The 20,233-nt window shown below is 39.3% G+C and overlaps 1 protein-coding gene across 1 annotated transcript; it reads right to left on the bottom strand.

Annotated features, from left to right (window-relative positions):
• Window positions 1–781: 781 nt before the first annotated feature.
• LOC309834566 (lipase member N-like) lies at window positions 782–16,609 on the bottom strand (the record flags this gene model as incomplete). Its single annotated transcript, XM_082673509.1, has 9 exons — window positions 782–1,015; window positions 3,977–4,048; window positions 4,582–4,653; window positions 6,096–6,242; window positions 8,023–8,159; window positions 10,828–10,937; window positions 12,582–12,780; window positions 15,118–15,235; window positions 16,505–16,609. The coding sequence occupies 9 exons, from the start codon at window positions 16,607–16,609 to the stop codon at window positions 782–784; spliced, it is 1,194 nt and encodes a 397-aa protein (XP_082529635.1).
• Between the last annotated feature and the right edge of the window lie 3,624 nt (window positions 16,610–20,233).

The raw sequence follows: 20,233 nt of genomic DNA, 5'->3' as shown, positions 1-20,233 counted from the left end.
CCATAGGAGCTCTCTTAACTGACCCCCACTTAACCAGATTCTTATTTTAACCAATGCCTTCTTTTCTCTCTGTAAACATATCAACCACCGTCCAATGCCTCTTAAATGTTCATAACTAGTAGGCTAATCTATTACAGCCACATCCTTCCACTCCTTCCAGTTGAGTCATATGCTTACTAAGAGTTAGTTTTTCCCCTAGCTTGTAACAGTAAAACAAACTCCTGGAATACTTTAATTTGGTTAGTTTTCCATTCTGCTAATTTTTTCATGCTTGATGTGGGTCAGGCTTGTTTCATAGCTTGTCTATAGATGACCATATGACTATTGCCCTAATTGTGATTTCAAGAAAGCCACAAGATCACAGCCACCCAAAACATATTGCCACATGACTCCCTTGACAAGGTTTATCTAGGCCAGGGGATGGGGAGTGAGTATCATTTGCATGAAACCACTATATATATTTGAAATAAGAAAGAGAAAGGCCTCTTTTAACTCCTCCCTGAAGTGTACAGTTAGCAGAGAAGAGTTTACTAGGGCTTAGATTTAAAAATAGACCTAGCCCTTGACTGAGGGGAAGATTCTAAGATTTCAGATGTGGACATTTCCGAAAGAGCAGCACAGTACAAATAATTCCTAGCTGGGATGCTGTGATAAGGGAACACCTCAGCGACAGCAACAAGGTGAAGGATGCTGGAGTAGACCTCATTGCTGATTAGTATTTTGCCCAAAGCCTCTTATGGGCTTGGAAACAACTTTTAACTGAAGAGTAGATGTATTGCAGTCAGGGAAATGACTTCATCAAATCTATGATTTTACTGTACACCCGTTGAGCAGCATCGAGGCCCCAGATGAAATCAAAGTGGTTCCAATCTGGCAATAGGTTGAAGTAATGGAGATTCCTGATTTGGGGGAGTACCCTGGTTACATCCTGGGGTGTTATAAGGACATCACTTCCACCAACCCAAATAGCAGTAGGCACTTTCATGGCAGTCAGGTCATATAGTGGGGGACGACTCTATGGAAGAGAGAGAAAGTACATTCATGAGAGGAAGCTCCTCAGAGCAACAACTGACTTCAAATAAATAGAGACTACTGAATATTTACTATGACCACAGGAAGAAAGCATGCAATGGGCTCTATATTCAAGGAGTGTGAAGGAACAAGGCAAGATGGCTAAATAAACTTTTGTAAACAAAGTAGGGTATATTCAATGCTATAAAACATTTGTCTTCTTTGAAGACAAAGAAGAAATTATTTCCAACTGGGGCTTCATATAAAGAGCAGTCATTTGAAATGACTCTTGAGGAATGGTTGGATTTTACAGACAAGGATGAAGGTGGCAGGCCTTTCCAGCAGGCAGGAATAACATGTATGCCGTGGTCAGGAATGCCAAGCTGTCCAGTGTACCCAGAAAAGAAAATATGTAAGGGAATACTGTAGGGTATACGATTGGAGACAGTCAAGGTCTAAATGAAAGGCTGAAGCAGCTAGGCATCTTTCAGAAGTTTTGAAGACAAGGCAAGGTCATTTCTCAGAGCTCTGTCTTAGCATGATTGCATAGGCATCAGTTTGTGGGATGACTTGAAGAAGAAATAGGTTGGAAATGGGTCCTGAACAAAATCTAGACAAGCAGTTTGGATGACCCACATAAAGGGGTAACTGAAGCCATAGGGATGGCTAAGTTCTCCAAAGACAAAGGGGAGAGAGATTTGAAGAATTTTGGAGGAATTCTGACAATTTGAGAGCAGTGGGGGACAGAGAGTAGCCAGTCAAAGGACAAAGGGAGCAATCAAAAGGGGAAAGAAAAAAATCAGAGATGGTTATATTACGGAAGTCCAAATCAGGGGGGTGAGTTGCAAGGAGACTGTGGTAACTAACACAAGATATAGGTGAGAATAGGCAATTATATTTGGCAATTAAAAGCCACAAGCAACTTTAAATAGAGTAGCTCTAATAAGAAGATGAAGACCAAAACTACATTTTCCAGGGTTCAGGAGTGAGTGGAGAAGTGGAGATGCTTCTCCACTTCGCTTTTAAATATTAAGAAATGTTGATAAAAACAGAGTGATGGTAGGATGACTTGATAGAATTGATGGGTTGAGGGAAGGTTTTTTATTTGTTTTTCATAAGGGATAGGGATTCGTTTAAGATAATAAGAGAAGCCAGTAAGAAGATATGAAAAGAGATGGGGTCGAGGGCACAAGATCAGGATAACTTGCATAATAAGAGGACCTTCATTTTCTGAGAGTGAAAGGAAGGAGAGAATCAAGAAGACAGAGATTTTAAGGTGGATTAGAGGGAAGTTAACAAATTTCATTCGTGCAACAAGTAAGTATTAAGGGGCCAGTAAGTTCCAGATACTCTGCCAGGTGAGACAATACTGGTGAAAAAAAGAGAAGGAAATTCCTACTGTCATGAGGCTTACATAGGTTAATCCTCTTATTCTTAAAAAAACATAGAGTGGACACAGAGATTGTACTGGGAACTGAAGGAGAAGACAAACTGTTGATACTTCTGAATGTAATGAAAATTGACTTCCAATGATCTAAAATTACAAACAAATAAAACAGGATTGGCCTGGAGTAGGGTAGGACCAGCTAGCTAACTGTGTGTAAATTCTGAGGACATTTACACTCTCAATACTTGTCATCATGTTGTACACTTCAATCTTAAATATTTTTTGGTCAGTTTTACCTCAATAAAGCTGAACTTGACAATAATGGTCTTACGTGTGTGTGTGTTTTGTTTTATTTTTTTGTAAATGTAAACAATATGTAACATGCTCATTACAATAATGAAAAAAGACAAATGTATGTAAAATCCAAAATGAGAGCCTCCTTTTCTCTTTCATGTCCATCCACTTCACTCTTCCTTTCTTCCCCTTTTTGAAAGTTATCACTTTAACATTTGCTGTTTATTTATTTTATGGCCTTTTTCTAAGCATTTGCAAATATATGCATTTGTAAATATACATTGTCTGAGGAGCAGGAAAAAACCTTTGTGGGTAATGAAAATATTCAATATCTTGCTTGTGATGTGGCTACATGAATGAATATATTTTTCAAAACTCACTGAGTTAGAGACATAAAATCAGTGAATTTCACCGTATGTAAATCACACCTTAAGCTGATTAAAAATAATAATAAAATTAATATAGCTCTCTTTGTCTTAAGGGCTAGTAGAATCATTTCTCTAATAATTCAATCCATTACTGAGAAATTGACTGGTCTGATGGACTGATTTGATGTTCAGAAACAATTTCATCAATCTATGTTTGCACTAATAGCCTTAAATATGTCAGTCTGGGAAAACATCAGAAAAATGTGCTTAGTTCATACTGAGAAGCCCAGCCCCTGACTTAGAGAAAGGAAGGTGGCAACAGGATTGATTAAAAGTATAGGAAGGCTAAATGAGTCTATAAATTTTGGTGCATAAAGTTAGAGGGAAAAAGTTGCCTTAAGATTCAACACTGCATGGGTGGAAAATTCTCTTAACTTTTACGTGTAATCCTAATTTTCTTCTGTTGTTATCAAGAAGCATGTATTCATTTACTCTGTAAATTTTTATAGATTTTTATAAAGCAATGTTCATTATTATGCAGCCATTAAAAATAATGTTAAAAAAAACCCTCAGTAACATTGGTTATGTTTTGCTATGACTGTAAATAAAAAAGCAAGATTGAAAGTTGTGGAAAAGCAGTGATGTTGACATTGGAATAAATGTAATAAAATATTGATACATCTACTATAGTTATCTCTGGGTGGAGGGATTATAAATGACTTAACTCCCTTAGTATATAATTCTTTTATTTCTAGATTTTCTGAAATGAATACATACTAAAACTAGACTTGAAAAAATATCTCTATCAACCAATGTGAATGAGACCTATTGCCAGCTAGGATTCTTTTTACTCTCAAGTAATTTATCATTGTAAGTTTTCAAAGCCACCCTCCTTGGGTCACTCTGAATAGCTCACCTGATTGTAATGATGCATGTTCTCTGCTTCACTTCCCCAGTCATAAGCTCTGAATTCATCAGATCCGTAAAGCTGAATTAAATGGTTTATAGAAAAGTAATATTCACAGTAAGAATCATGATTGTTAACAGCAAATCTTAGAAAAGCACTGTACGCTGGGAAGAAAATAAGGCTTCGGGATGAGCAGAAAGATATAAATAAATTTTACCAGTATGAAAAACAAGGTCGACAGAAAGTGATGCAATGATCTCCTTGGTTTGAAGGAAAAGTTAGTGGAAAACCAAGCCTCATTAAGGGGAAATCAAATCTCAGGTATTTCTCTCTCTGGGGAAGGCTCAGTTCTGAGGCTCTCCCAGTTTACCTTTTGTTTCAGCTCAGGGCCTATTTTACAAGCTCTGATTTAAGATGGGGTTCATTTATGTCACCGACTTGGTCTGCCCCATCCCTTATTCTTTCTCTTAAAATCCAGGGAAATCAAACCATAAAGATGGTGACAAGGGCAAAAAGGAAGCCAGCTGCTAAGTTTCTTAGAACAGACATGCTAACTCTGTCCTTTCATATATAAAGAAAATTAAGGGAATAGTTTTCCATGACAAAGACCCTACCTGTTTTATATGCAGGATGTTCTGTATCGACGATCCAGTGGGAGCATGGGACATATACACATCCATTCGGCTCTGAAGGAAAAAGGACACTTATTACAGCATTAACCACCCAATGAAAAAACTATGCCTTTCAGAAGCAGATCATAATTATGCTAAGAACTAATAAACAAATATTGCGGTTTTGAAAGTGGCAAGGAAGAATCATCTAGTTAATTACAAAGTCATGTCAGGCACTTGAATGTGGGTGAACCATGGGCTGACTGGTGGCATGGGCTGCTTGAGAGCAAACTTGCATCAGCTCTGAAGCTGTAGGATAATTTGCTTATTTTGAAGCAGAAGCAACAATGGACATCACGGAGCAAAGCAACCAAGAAAGGTACTCTGTGCAAGTGTGTGTGTGGGGGAGCTGGGGGTGTGTGTGTGTACAGATGTGATGATCACAGATCAATAGATCAAAAATCCTGGAGTTCAGGACCTAACTTTGTTAATGATAAGCTTTGTGACTTTGGGCAAGTTATTTATCATCTCTGAGTTTCTGTATTTTCATCTATTAAATGGACATGCTAAAAATCATACTACAGTTTGCTGTGCTCTTGTAAGGATAAAATAAAATACTACCAAAAAAAAGCTAAAAATCAATCACTTCCATGTGTACTGTACTTTTATCTTCATAAATATAATAGAGATGAAAATTGTAGACATAAAATAGTACTGATAATTGTATGTCTTAGAATATAATGGAACAAATCAAGGAAACTACTAAAAATCTTTACTTTTGAAGAAGCAGGCTTTGAACCATTGTTCCTCAAGGTTTTTGGTCTAACACAACTTATCCTCTTAAAGAATGGGGGTAGGGTGGCTGGCCACGAAAAGCTATTTTGGAACTAGCTTCACTGTAACGATCTCCCTGGCTGCCATTTGGAATATGACAGAGATAACTACTCAACCACACTGGTCTGTAGTCTGATCTCCTCGTCCTCCTTGAATTCTCAGCAACAGGAATCAAGGAGTTGATGAAACAGGACTTCTGCTCTTTCATAGGAAAGGGATTATACTCCATTCCATTCTGTCTTGTATGTTCCAAGTTAAATGATAAATTTTATTTGAGGTTAAATTCACACAAGTGAAGGCATACATGGAATAAATTTAATGCTTGTATGTACTTCTTTTCTATGATTTTATTTTATTTTTTAATGCACTGTGTTGTACTGAAATAAAATCAAGTTGACTGTAGTAAGTGGTAGCTGATTGTGAACATGTGAAACCACTACCTATTGTGGAACAACTATTTTCTTAAATTTGACCAGGTATGAAAAGATGAAGCTGCCTATTGTCTTCCCCAGTCTTCACATTCATGGTCCATTGAATATCTAATCTTCTATGCATAGCAAATCTCTGCCCTTAAGTTTAGAATACCACATTAATTTATGTAGTATAATAGATACATCAAAATCAATCAAAGAAAAGCTGGAATTTCTAAAAGCGTCGAATGGCCCCAGAATCATTATACATACCACGTTCACATTTTTCATGTTGAATCCGGCCCATAAAGACATAAATTCAATACATATCACCCATAATATTTTATTGTTGCAGATTTTGGTAGAAGGTGACTTGCCTGTTTTATCTCCTAAAAAGAAACCTTTGGTACCAAAAATCCTCTGTAAAAATAAAAAATAATTATTCTTTTGAGGACCATTTTCAGACTTCTTGACATTCCCTTCATCCCAGGAATGAGAATTCTCGGGGCTCTACTTATATTTTTATATTTATTTGCTGTTTTGGTCAAGGAGACCAAGTCATTCAGGAAAAGTTCCTATTTATGAATCGGTCTCCACCCAGCTAATATCATCAAACATAATTTACAAGGAGACTGCAGTAAGGACCCTCAACCTCAAATTAGCTAATTTCTCCACAGTGAAGCTCTCCCACATTCTGTCCAATCAGCGATTGCCTATATTTTTCATTAAATGGCAAGAAAGGTAGAGCAGTTTCTCCTTAAGGTCAAATATTGCCTTGAATAGGAAGGAAAAGAAGGGTTTTTCCCTATTACCCGTGTACACGTCACGTTTCTGGTAGTGTTCCAGAGTAGCCAGCTTTTATGCTGAAAGGTAGAGGATGGAGTACTGAAGGGAGGGTGCCACTGGACAGAAAAAAAATGATGTCTTGGGAGGCAGCATAGTTAAAACTTCTAGGGCTTTTGGAAAAGCAAGCTTGGGTGGGCATCTCTGACGGGAGGACTGGAGCTTCTAGGGGCAATGGATATTATGAAATGGTGGGTGGGCCAGAGAATGGGACTTAAAGTGGTGGGAAGTTTGACAGTAGAGGATAAGAAACTGAGATAAGTCAGGGACAATATGTGCCTCAGACCCGACCTATGTAGGCAAAGCCACACATATGCAAAACTGGTGTATTTAGAAATAGATGTGTCTATCTCTGAATTTAATTCAACTAATTTGTCTGCTCAACTCTGTCCAAATGTAGTAAACATCCAAAACTAACTGATGTCAGCACACTTTAAAATAGAACTATCAACGACAAAAAAGGGAAGTTATATCACTTGAGCTTACTAAACGATACCAAAAAACTACTATCAAACCAATCATTAGGCCTCATGGAAGTTCTTCCTTGTGTTAGCTCACAAATACTTTTTTTCCCATTTCTACCTCTTCACCTCAGACCAGGACCTCACTATATATATGAATTATTGTGATACCCTAATTGGTCTCCTTGACTTCATTTTGGTCAAAATTTATTCTATCCTTCTCTCCAAATTTGAGGGGCAATCTTGATAAAATACTGTGTTCATTGTGGCAATGACCTTTTTAGAGAAACAAAAAGCAAACAGAGAAAAACTTTCAAAGAATAAAATCCCAAACTCACAATTGACCATCAAACTACTTTTCCAACCATTGGAAAATAACCAATAAATACTTGAATGAATAATTCAGCTGTAAGACATTTACTCTTTGGAATCTTAGCTTTAGTAAATTAGAGCAAGCTCCCATATGGGAAGGGTTATATTATTCAGGCTTTTCTAACATCAAAGTCAGGGATATCAGTGATCCCATGTAACTTGGAAAATGTCTTCCATTTGGGCACTGTGAATTCACTGACATGCCCAGGGGAATAAGAATGGAACAAGGAAACTTGTGAGTAGATCTTAAACTGACACGGCAGTCAGCTCAGTTAGAAATTCTGCTTTATACTCAGGTCTGTTAATAACTGAGTATAGTGAATTGCATATGGGAGCTGTAGACATTGTGGCATAGACAAACACACACAAGGACACATCCACTCCAAGCACATGATCCCAGAGTCTGGTTTCTACAGATTTCATCTAAATGTGCTACTTTTGTTTCATAATAGATTTTAAAAGAATAAGGATCTATCATCCAAAAGGAGATCCTCATATACTTTTTGGCACAAGGAAGAGCCTACCTTGACTGAGGAACTTGGAAGTAGGAAAAAACTGGTAAAAATGCCCGTGGGGTATTTGAATGAGATCACAGGACTCAAGGCAAAATTCATTTTGATTCTTTGTGCCAGTTCAGGCATGGTGGCAAAGGCTGCAAACCCTGAGAGAACAGGAGACAAGACGATCTTGTAAAAATTAGAAGTACTTAGGCAATGTTTCTACTAACAAAAGTGGGACTCTGCTTTGTCATTTTCATCCTTTTACTGCACTCATCTTGGAGATGAATTGGGAAACTCTTCTAAGTTATCCTGCAGAGTTAATCTGCCTTCAGCCCTCTCTGCTCTCAAGTCTCCATTTTTCTCTTATTCTGGACAATTTAACTGGGTTGGGGAAAGTGAAGGATAAGTTGCTGGAGCAACTCCTGCCGAGTAAACTGGGGACACCTTCACTTCCCAAGCGTGGGGTAAGTGCTGGCAGTATTGTCACTTTACCACCAACTCTGAGATGTCAGAGTGAGTCACAGAGCCTCTAGAAATAATCAGTTTGTGGTAGGTGAATCAATCAGCTCTTCCTGCACTATCTTCCGGTTATGCCACAGTTTTTCTTTCTCACAGTTGATGAGATTTCATTGCTCTCAGTGCTTCATTGGATGCTTGCCAAAACCTCTGGAATCTTCCCTGCATCCGAAAGGGAACGGGCTTTCCCTCAGTCCACCATGGTCCCAGTAAGGACCATATGTCTCCATGTGCTCTGACTGTTCAGGAATAGCATTGCATCCATATCTAGCACTATGAGGATGAGGGTGGGGGTCAGCCTCACACAGGAAAGGCTATGTGGAGGATCTCCGTGTTTGGGATCCCCGAGGTACTTTCCTGGGCCCCCCTCCACTGTGTGTGTGTGTGTGTGTGTGTGTGTGTGTGTGTGTGTGTGTGTGTGTGTGTACGTAGCCATAGCAGTGGTTTTTTTCTTCTGAACTTCTTGTTGAAATATTGAAACTGTCTTAGCCAGAAAAGGAACTGGCTGAGTAATTGATACAAAGACTGAAACAGGCATAATTGTTCCCCCAGAAGATGTCTAGAAATGTGTGGAGGTGAGTTTTTTTGTTTGTTTGTTTGTTTGTTTTTGCGGTACGCGGGCCTCTCACTGCTGTGACCTCTCCCGTTGCGGAGCACAGGCTGCGGACGCGCAGGCTCAGCGGCCGTGGCTCACGGGCCCAGCCGCTCCGCGGCATGTGGGATCTTCCCAGACCGGGGCACGAACCCGTGTCCCCTACATCAGCAGGCGGACTCTCAACCACTGCGCCACCAGGGAAGCCCTGGAGGTGAGTTTTTGATCATGCTGACTGGGGAGCCCAAGTGTTATTTAAGGGACTAGGACCTGTCTTGTTAAATGTCCTATAGAGAGTGGGTCCTTCCCACATAACAAAAATTTCTCTGCTCAAAAGGCAAATAGCGCTCACTGAAAAATGTCATGCCCTAAATGCAACGCAGGGCCCTGATGATGAAATTTACCGTTTTCTCTGCTAATCAGATATGAGAGCATATCTGAGTCCTCTCCACTTTTCTAGACGCCACTCAAGTCGTCCTTCTCCCTGCAGTTTCTCCACGGCGCCCAAGCACCCCGTCGGTGAAGGCAAAGTGACCTGGTTTGAATTAATGTGCCACCTCTTATGTATTGAGACCTTGAAGGAGCCACTTAATTTCTTTGAACTTCTGTTTCCTTTTCTATGAGATGGAAATAATAATGGTAGGATTGTTCTGAAGCTTAGACAGAGAGATTGTAGGAAAGGTCCTGAACAGAGGACCCTAAACATAGTAAAGGCTCCTAAGTGTTAGCTATTATGGTGTAATTATTTTCCTGTTAGTGACAGTTTTTTGGGGGGTGGGGTTGGGTCCCCTTATTAGTTCTTTGATCCTCTTTTAGTGTATTCGCTCTCATGTTCACTGCCTAGTCTAAATTTGTAAGCTGCCTATCAGTACAAAGCACTGGTAAACACCTATTTGCTCTTGATGATAATGAGACTAGTGTAGGAATATTTATCGTCTCTTGCACAGTTTCACCCAAACTAAAATACTGCATTTTCATATAACTCAGTCTCTTAAAAGTGGAAACTTTAGTGGAAGATTACTAACAAATTTATATTTTTAATAGTATGGGTTCCTTTAAATTTTTATGTGGAGCTAGACTATTGATTTCTTAGAAAAAAATCTAGGAACCACACATTCAAAGTACATTTCCTGGACTTTAAAAAAAATCTATATAGTGCTTACAATTAATTGCTACTCCATAAATATTAAATCATACACTAGATGGATAAGCCCAGTTGATTTACTGTAGTAAGCTTATGTGGTCTGATTCACAAACAAAATGTTACCATATCTTTTCAATTTGTTCAAATATGAGTATAAGCCTTTCTTTTTTATTTTTTAAAATTCCATGTGGGTTGTGAGGAAGGTATGATTGATGCATAGTTAATGTTCTTCAAGGATATTTCATGGCATTTGGCTTTACTTTTTCAGCTTGGAGGTGATCTAGAGACTTACCCTTTGGAAATACCTGTTTGGATTTTGAGCACAGATTATTCCTGGGAAAATACGTCACCATTACAAATGTATTGCAGTGACCAGAAATAGATGAAAGGCTCATCCTACATATTCACAGTCTCTGGAATTCAGGTTCACAGCCACTTAAGGAACTAGGGTTATGTGCCCAACACAGGACAGAGAATTAAGGACACTGTAAATGCAAAATAGTTACTCTGTTCCAATTCAAAGGTGAACTTTTGCATGGCTCTGACACTTGTAAAGTGTTGACCCTTGTAAACATACCTATTGTAGTACCAAGTGAATGTCCAATGAAATACAACTTCTCTTGACCAGTTTTGTTTACAATGAAGTCTATTATTCCTGGGAGATCATATTTGGCCATTTCATCAAAGCTGAAAAATAAAACAGGGACTTATAAATATTCCCAACTAAGTTCAAAACTCAGAGCACTTGCTTGTTTATTTTTTACACACAGAATTCTGTGCTGTCCACTTACATGGTTTGTATTTCATTATTTATTCATTTACATATAGGCTATTGTAGCTTTTCTTTGCTGCACTTACATGTGTTACTTTCTAATAACAGGAATGATTTTGAGACTTGTGTAAACTACATTATCTGAAGTTTAATCTTGTCATTCTTCCTTTTCGTTCCCTTCTCTTGCATTTCTTTTACTGTCCTTTCCCTACCTGGTTTGCATGCCTCTACTTCAGTCTCCGCCAGGGAACTTCAAGACTCTTAGGGCCACTTAATACCCGGCTTTGGAAACAGAACTGGTTGTAAATCATGATTCTACCATGTACTAGCTGAGTAACTTTTCATAAGTTACTTAAATGCTCTGAGCTTAAGTTTCCTTATCTGTGAAATGAACATGATAATACTATACGGCAGGGCTGCTATAGGGGTTGGAGAGTATTAAAGGAATGACTCTGGCTGCTGTCAGACACTTAGTCAGATGTTACTATTATTAATATTTCTGTCCATATAGAGATATATTCAATATATACCAAAATCCTATAGTACCAGTTCGACCAACATTAATGCAAGAGAACAAAAAAGGCCTAAGTAACATATAGTAGTAGAATTCAGTACCTCAGGAACTAAGGGCCTGCTTATTAGAAGAACATGAGAGGAATATAGATTGGTACTCACCAGTATAAGAGAATGGTTGTGATGCCTTATAGTAAATAAACTCCAAGCTCCCAGCCAAAGACCAACCGCACAAAATATTTCCCAATGCTTGCCCTGGGGCCAAAGGTCTGACCCTAACGATTTCATCTATTCTTTCTTTCCTTCCACCTTGTCAGTGGGTACTGAATATTTCATTAACGTGGTTTTGCTCTAGCAGCAGGCTTTAAACCAACAGGGAGTTTAAGCCTGAGAAAGGATGTCCACTGTTGGCATCAGCCTGTCCTTTGGTGACAGCAGAAAACACTTTCATTAAAAGAAGCCGTCAGCATATCAAAATATTCTTTTCTCTTGCCTATTAACAAGGTTAACAAGGTTTTGTTTTCCTGAAAATGGTATTCTATACATGCTCAACCACAGTTTCTGTAGGTAAAATATGGCACTGATACACATCTTCTTTGCAAAACTGATTGGCTGTCCAAGAGAAAAAACTTGTAATAGCATCACTAGGATAAACATAAGCTTCATGAGGGCAGAGACTTTGTCCACTCTTGAATGCTCAGGGCCTAGAACAGTGCATAGAGTAGGCACTCAATAAACACTGGTTGAATGAGTGCATACTCTGGTCACAGGAATTTCCTAAGCTGTCCCTTGGGACATACTTATAATGTATAGTATTGGATAGAATTGTATGTTAAAATGACCCTGTTGAGATGATATAATTCGTTTGTGGGAGAATCAATGGAAATCAGAGCTTCTTGCTGTTTATTTCCTTCGAGATGTTAATAGAAATTACGAGGAGCTGTGTGACTCCAAGTATCATGCATTATTGTTAATACCACCCACACTATTATATTGAAAGGACTTGTCTCAAATTGCCTTCATGAGCTTTCATAGATATAGTTTACCTAAAGGCCCAGAATTCCTCTTCATTCACTGAGAGTGTTTTGTGTCTCCTTGACCAAGTGTTGCCCCGACTGTTTCCCATCCATACATCGTAACCTGCATCTGCTAGAAGGAATCCAAGGCTGCCATTGGCGTAATTCTCAAGCCAGGAGGCACTGTCTGCAAACAGAGCATGCTGCAAGTATACAACTGGCTGGGCACCTGGAAGGAGGGAGGAAGGAAGAGAGAGAGATTTATAATAAATAGAGCATCTCGGGAACATGATAGAAACACACACACACACACACACACACACACACACACACACACACTGGGAAAAGCAAAAACCAAAAACAGCATTCACTTTTCCCCTTGTCATTAGTGTAGAGTGTTGTAATCACATAACAAGTTTTTTGAGCACATACTTTGTACCTGGTGTTACGCTGATTGGTTGACATGCATGAGCTTATTAAATTCTTACAATAACTCTATAAAGTAGGTCCTACTTTGAGGATCCTCATTTTATACATGTGGAGACTTAAGGTAGTTAAGTAACTTTCCTAAGGGGTCATTCAGCTAATAAGGTACATGGGTAGGACTCAAGCCTGGTTCTGTTTCGTGCCAAAGCGTGTGCTTGTAACTGCTCTGCACTATGTATTCACTTTTACATGTATCTCCTGGGTTTGACTTACAGAGACATGAAGATGCTCATGTTTGATGGAGTCTTATGGCTCCTCCAGGAGGAGGGGGAGGTGAGCATAAATGTACAATGACTATTTCCTCACCAAACTTCCAGTCAAACCCCCAGCCTCTGCCCCCTGAAGACTATTTGAAAACTATAGCAGTAAAATCAGCTCAACGCCCTCTTGTGAACTCTCAAGTTTCTGAGGAAAAGAACCAGGATGGAAGATTCTATAACTTAGTAGTTAAGAGCACGGGCTCTGGAGTCCGCCTTTCTGGGTTTGAATTCTGGTTCTGTCATTTGCCATTTGTGTGACTTGGAGCCTATTACATAACCTGTTTTACCTCAGTTTCATGATCTGTAAAATGGTAACTCTTAATAGTGCCAACTTCATAGGGTTTCTGGGAGGTTTAATTCATTTAATTCATTTAAAGCATTTAGAAAGATATACCTAATAAATGTCTTTTAACTCCAAATCTTCCCCAAATTCTCCCTCCTTAAGTAAAGCCTTTCTTGTAAAAGTTTTCTCCTTTTGTGTTTCATAGCACCTCCCTACCCCACCCCTCGCCATGCCTAATATTGCAAGATTTAGCGAAAACCAAAACAAAGATAAACAAAACAACCCAGGATGCCCTGTTAAATTTGAATTTCAGATTAACAATGAATAACTTTGTCATATAAGTACATCATAAAGCGAGATTTACATGAAAAACTCATCTGCTGTTTATCAGAAATTCAACTTTAACTGGGCATCTCATATTTTAGATAGTAATCCTACCCATGTCCCACTCGCAGTTTTTCTTGTGAAACTCTTGAATTCTTGAACTACATGACTTTAGCTGCCTCTGAATGTGGATGGGAGATGAGATGATTCATGGGGGGGGATGAGATGATTCATGGTAAATGGTCTCATTTACCATGAATCATCTCATGGTAAATGATTTGGTAGGTAAAGGCCACTGGGCCTTTGCAGATATTTTGCTTGCTCTTCTCTCTCCCTCCTCAGGGACTTTGCAGTTATATTCCCCCCCCCCCATTTTTTTTTTTTTTTTTTTTTTTTTGCGGTACGCAGGCCTCTCACTGCTGTGGCCTCTCCCGCCGCGGAGCACAGGCTCCGGACATGCAGGCTCAGCAGCCGTGGCTCACGGGCCCAGCAGCTCGGCGGCACGCAGGATCCTCCCGGACCGGGGCACGAACCCACGTCCCCTGCATCGGCAGGCAGACTCTCAACCACTGCGCCACCAGGGAAGCCCTATATTTCCCCTTTTAAAGAGTGTAATTTGTCTGCTTTTGCATGGCTCGTTCCTCATTCTAGAATGGAGCCTTAGTAACCCCATGCTCTTTCATTGCATAAACTGTCTGTTCGTCAGGTAAAAGCATACATGAATGTTAAAGTTTTCCTTCCTGGAAAAAGTTTCAGAAATGCCACTGTCATTTAATTGGGTTTTTTTAATCCTGCAGAGGGAGGCCTGTTGATTCTAGAGGGGGCAGGAGAGACTCTTTTGGGATACCCTGCAGCCAGCTTCATACAATCCAGCCAATCTCTTTCCAACAGTGAGGAAATCCACTATTCGGAATACAGCAATTTTCCACATGAGAAATCAGTAATGAGCTAACAAAATGTAGGCTCCACCTCTGCATTTACTCCCTAAGAAGAAAGCCTGGTGGCAGTCAAGAAGATCAGTCTTGCTCTTTGTAATTGTAGGTTCTTGCCTGTCTTCAGAGAATTGGAAAAGAATGAGACTCCCTGTTAACAATGTAAAGACTAATCCAAAATTCAAACCAATTTTGATAAATCAGTCATTGTCTTAATGAACAGCCAGCAATAAACTGTAGTCATATGCAATTCTCCTTCTCAGGAGAGACACATCTTCCACCTGTGCTCCTATTGTCTCTTCGTCCATGGGGGATTCTGTTGACACTGAGTATGTACCCATCTTGAGTGGTGACTTCGTACTCCTCACTGGGGTAGCCATTGTAGGTGATGATTTCACTCTGCCCAGTAAAAATATGAGCGTTAGCTAAACATCTTCTCTAAAGGTTATCGAAAGGAACTAGAAAAAAGCAACTAGTGTGTGCTTTTTGGGGCAAATTATCTGAAATCTGTAGCCCCAGGTAACTGTAAAATTAATTTACTGCATAAAGTCTTGATAGAAAAATAAGTAGACTATTAGAAAATGTCTGCTAGTGTAAATTTTTGGGGGGGTTGGAGATAATATCTAGCATTGACCCACTCTTCTGACAAAACTATATTCTCAAGTCATTTGTCTTTTTTTTTTAAAGTATACATATATATATATTTGATTGAAGTATAGTTGATTTACAAAGTTGTGTTAGTTTCTGGTGTATAGCAAAGTAATTCAGTTTTATATATATATATACACACACATATATGTATTATATATATTCTTTTTCATATTCTTTCCGTTATGGTTTATTACAGGATATTGAATATAGTTCCCTGTGCTAGACAATAGAACCTTGTTGTTTATCCATTCTATATGTAATAGTTTGCATCTGCTAGTCCCAAACCCTCCCCTGCCCCACCCCCCAGCAACCACAAGTCTGTTCTCTACGCCTGTGAGTTTGTTTCTGTTTTGTAGATAAGTTCACTTGTGTCATATTTTAGATTCCACATATAAGTGACATCATATGGTATTTGTCCTTCTCTTTCTGACTTACTTCACTTAGTATGATAATCTCTATGTCCATCAATGTAGCTGCAAATGGCATTATTTTATTCTTTTTTATGGCTGAGTAAAATTCCATTGTGTGTGTGTGTGTGTGTGTGTGTGTGTGTGTACCACTTTTTTTAAACTTTTTGTTTTATATTGGAGTACAGTTGATTAACAATGTTGTGTTCATTTCAGGTATAGGACAAAGTGATTAAGTTATACATATATATGTGTCAACTGTCTTTTGAGACCCCTCTTGGTTTAAAGATAATAAAACCATAGTCCAGTAGAGGGCAGTCCTATATATCATCCAGAGGGCTTAAAATAGAAATTCTTAATATTCTTAAAAATGTAAATTCAAAAGAGGAAGTTATCTATAAAAAATATAATTCTGCTTTATATTGCTAGAAAGTATTACTTATTCAGCCAAAAAAGAAGATCTACCTAGCTTAACTCTTGGAGAACTGTTAAAAATCACCCATGTTTTATGTTTTCTTATCAGAGATTTTTCTGCCATACAGGAGCTTTAATATCTCACAATCAATTAATCTGCTTTATTTGATGGTCTTGGGAATTTTCCATCACTTACAATATTCATCCACACTTCAGGATTTGCTTCTTTCTCCAAATTAAAGAATCCGCCAGCATTTAAAGTTCCACAAATCAAATAGGTTGTTGTTAGAAACAGCCACATCACGCGAATGCCTGGCGTAAAACATTTAATAACCACAGATTAATGTCATATGTCAAAGTAGATTCACGAAATTAAAATAGAGAAAGCTGAGACAGCGTGGAAGGGAGCAAATACAGTGAGCTAACTCCGAGCACTATTCATCTATTTTTTTCACATAGAAATTGCCCTGACATAGTCCACTTCCAGAAATGAAATGAATTCAATCTAGTACGAAGCCTTCTTTTTTGTTTTATTTTAATCCAAGCTTTTCAATTAATTTAAATCTTTGCTCACCTGTGAGTTGTCAGAACACATGAAGATTCAGAGGACAAGTTTCCATACCATGGCAAAGCTAAAAGTGGAGTTATCCTCTAGTCTCATCCAGCAACCCACCAAAAAAACAAGAGCCATGAACAAGGAAGCTTCAGACAGGCTTATGATCAGTTTTAAGTGATGTGATTATTTTTCTTGTGGACACCCAAAGGCAAATTTGGCACATTTAAATGTGCAGTGTCTCTTCCTTGGCATGGCTTAAAAGCATGTCTCCTCAAACCAGCCTGACCATAATCGCCAGGCAGATTACTCATCACAGGGGAGTTGCAGTCCAATGCCCTGAGTTCGAAGTCCAGCCTCACCATGAACAAGATTTCTGACCTTGGGTAAGTTATTCAGTAGCTTTGTCTCCTGGTTTTCTCGCTGGTAGCATTAGGATAATAATGTAACTTACCTTACAGGGCTGTAGGGAGGATTAAGTGACACACAAAGCACTAAGCCCAGTGTGAGCTTTCACTATTTTTTTAAAATCTAAGAACGAACAAGAGAATAACATCAGAGAGGCTTTACTGTAACAAATTAATGACAGACTTCTAGAAATTCAGAATTTACTTTTGAAGTTAAATAGCTTTCCATAAATTTGCTATCTGGATGAAGACGATTTTACTTTTGTAAATGTTATATAATTAAAAACATTTAGAAACTAATAACTATTGAGGGCTTAGCTTGTGTCAGACACTATTCTAAATGCTTCACATTGTGTTATTTAAACCTCAGAGAAATGCCATAAAGCAGCTACTGTTATCATTCTCATTTTTGTCAATGAAATTAACAATGGCTTAGAGAGATGAAAGATCTGCCCAAGGTTACAGAACAGAGAGGTGACAGAACTAGGACAGGAACAAAGGCAGCCTCAGCACAGAGCCCTTACACCTGGCTACCACTCCCAACCTGTCTCCCGATTGTGATAAATTTTGATCTTACCTAGTTATGTGAGCTTCCCTTGTTCCTGAGGACTCTTAGTGGTGAAGAACTTCTGAACTTTTGCATGTGACAAAATGAAGAATGAGATACGATTGCAGTTAGAAACCAGAGACATGAGAGACAGGAAGCCCGTGGAAGTGAAGAAACCCTGGACAGTGACACACGCCCAGGGACAAATAACCAGTTTGACTGAATCCTCCACGTTTCCACTGAGCGTCTGTCACCGTTGGGAGGGTTCAGCCACATTTTCAAAACAAGGTGTCAAAAGTGGAAGTATGTACTCAGTATCCTAAGACAAAATCAGACTTAACAGTATCTATCTTCTCAACACCAGAGTTCATGATGAGAGTCAACTGAAGCAACGTTTGTGAAACTACTGATGTCAACCATGTAATGTGCAGAAAGTGATTGATTATAACTCCGTTGAGAAGTTGAGGCCAGCCTGACTCACTTTTGAGGCCAAAAAGGGTTTGGAACTAGCAGAGGAAACAAAATCCTTAGGCCAAAGGGATTCGACCTGCTGTTAACTTTGGCATACAGACCTGAGGAGAATGAAGACATTTTAGCTCTAAATGTTGCCAACAAATTCTGGCTCCCTGTGCACTGATGTCGAATAGAAATATGGAGACAGAGATTTGGAGGATAAGAAATAGAGAGGCTTTTTATTTTCCTTGCCAGGCAAAGGGAAGACACAGTAGGCTAGCACCTCAAGAACTGTGCCCCCCTTTCCTGAGGAATTACAGGGATTCTTACAGGGAAGTTTTCAGTCCGAAGTGAGTGATAAGGATCAAAATGGTGAACGTCTAGCAGTCTTCTTCTTGCATTATTTCAAAACAGTCACTGCTGGAGTCGGGCAACCCAGTAGTTGGGTCCCGTAGTCTCTGGGTTAACAGTCTGCGACCTCCTTTCTGAAATGCAAACAGCTACAAGGGGTGATTTGCTACAAGAGATTACAGGGGGAGCAAATACCAGGGGCAGAATGTAAATTGCCTAAATTACACAGGATTAGAGGTGACAGGTTAGCTTTGTGAAGGACAAATCTAACTACAGACGCTACAGATTAGTAACAGTTAAAACTAGGATTGATTAACTCAGGCCAGTTTATGTTTCTTCTCTAGCCTGTTCACTGGTCCCTTTATTTTCCTTGTTCTCAGGAGAGGGAAAACTTCATTTCTATTTTTTGCTGCATCATAAGCTCCACCAGAAATACTGGATAATGGAGGCAGACATGCCACCATTTTCTCCTTCACAATTTTTTTGCGGTGCGCGGGCTTCTCACTGTTGTGGCCTCTCCCATTGCGGAGCACAGGCTCCAGACGCGCAGGCTCAGCGGCCATGGCCCACGGGCCCAGCCGCTCTGCGGCATGTGGGATCCTCCTGGACCGGAGCACGACGCCGCGTCCCCTTCATCGGCAGGCGGACTCTCAACCACTGCGCCACCAGGGAAAGCCCTCTACTTCGCTTTTTATGCCAGTAAAGCCCAAGGAGTAACTGCATCTCTTTCATCTCCCAGTGGGAAGAAGGGTCAGTTGCTACCCAGCATGAAGAAGTTTCAGTTCTATTAGTCTGGACTCAACGCCTTTCAAAAACAAACATTCATATTTGTCCAAATCCTAAGATCGGTTCCAGTTGAGCCAATTAAACAAATATGGAGTGAAAGGAAGCACTCAGCTTGCTGGAATAGGTGGAAAGCTTATGTACCAGTCCAAACTCATTCCGTCTTTTTGATGAAAGACAACCACGCTTTGCCCTGAATGACAATGCGCAAAGGTACGTGTCAATGGCAGAGGGGTGTGGACTTGCCTGGATCCTCTCATGGGTGAGGACTTTAAAAACAATCCCTTCCAAGAAAATTTCAGTGGACTCTTTGGAGAGTTCTAGGAAGCACAATGTTAAGATTATTGATGTTGCTTTGTTGTCATGACTTTATGTGGAAATAGAATGACTATAGTTAAACTTCTCAGGGCTTTATGGACTGTAGACTAGCTTAAAACTCAGAAGAATTTCTACACCATTGCCTTCTCATATTCTTACTCAACTTTGACGTTTATCTAAATAATCTGGAGAATTCTTTCAATCTGTTTTCTTGTACAGACACAAAGTTGTCTCAAATAAACGAAGCTAGTCTTTTCCAAATGCTTTCGTCATTCTTCTTATGTAAACTTGCTATTTGAATAAGTAGTCAATATGTTGAAATGAATTAAAACAAAAGACATTGAAACTTCTTCCTTGGTGCTGCGAAATGTAAAATGATAACTCCTATTCTCTAGAGGGTCAAATTTTCCCTGCTTTTTTTTCTTTTTCATAAAACTGGATGATCTTAGAACTGGAAAGGGATCTTGAGCAAAATGTAGATTAAGGGACAACCTTTCAGAAGGCCTGTGGTAT

The sequence above is a fragment of the Grampus griseus genome (assembly GCF_964374135.1).
Source record: "Grampus griseus genome assembly, chromosome: 16".
In the NCBI taxonomy this organism is placed as follows: Eukaryota; Metazoa; Chordata; class Mammalia; order Artiodactyla; family Delphinidae; genus Grampus; species Grampus griseus.
The sequence above is the reverse complement of the archived record's forward strand: the minus strand, read 5'-3'. Positions and strand labels throughout refer to the sequence as shown.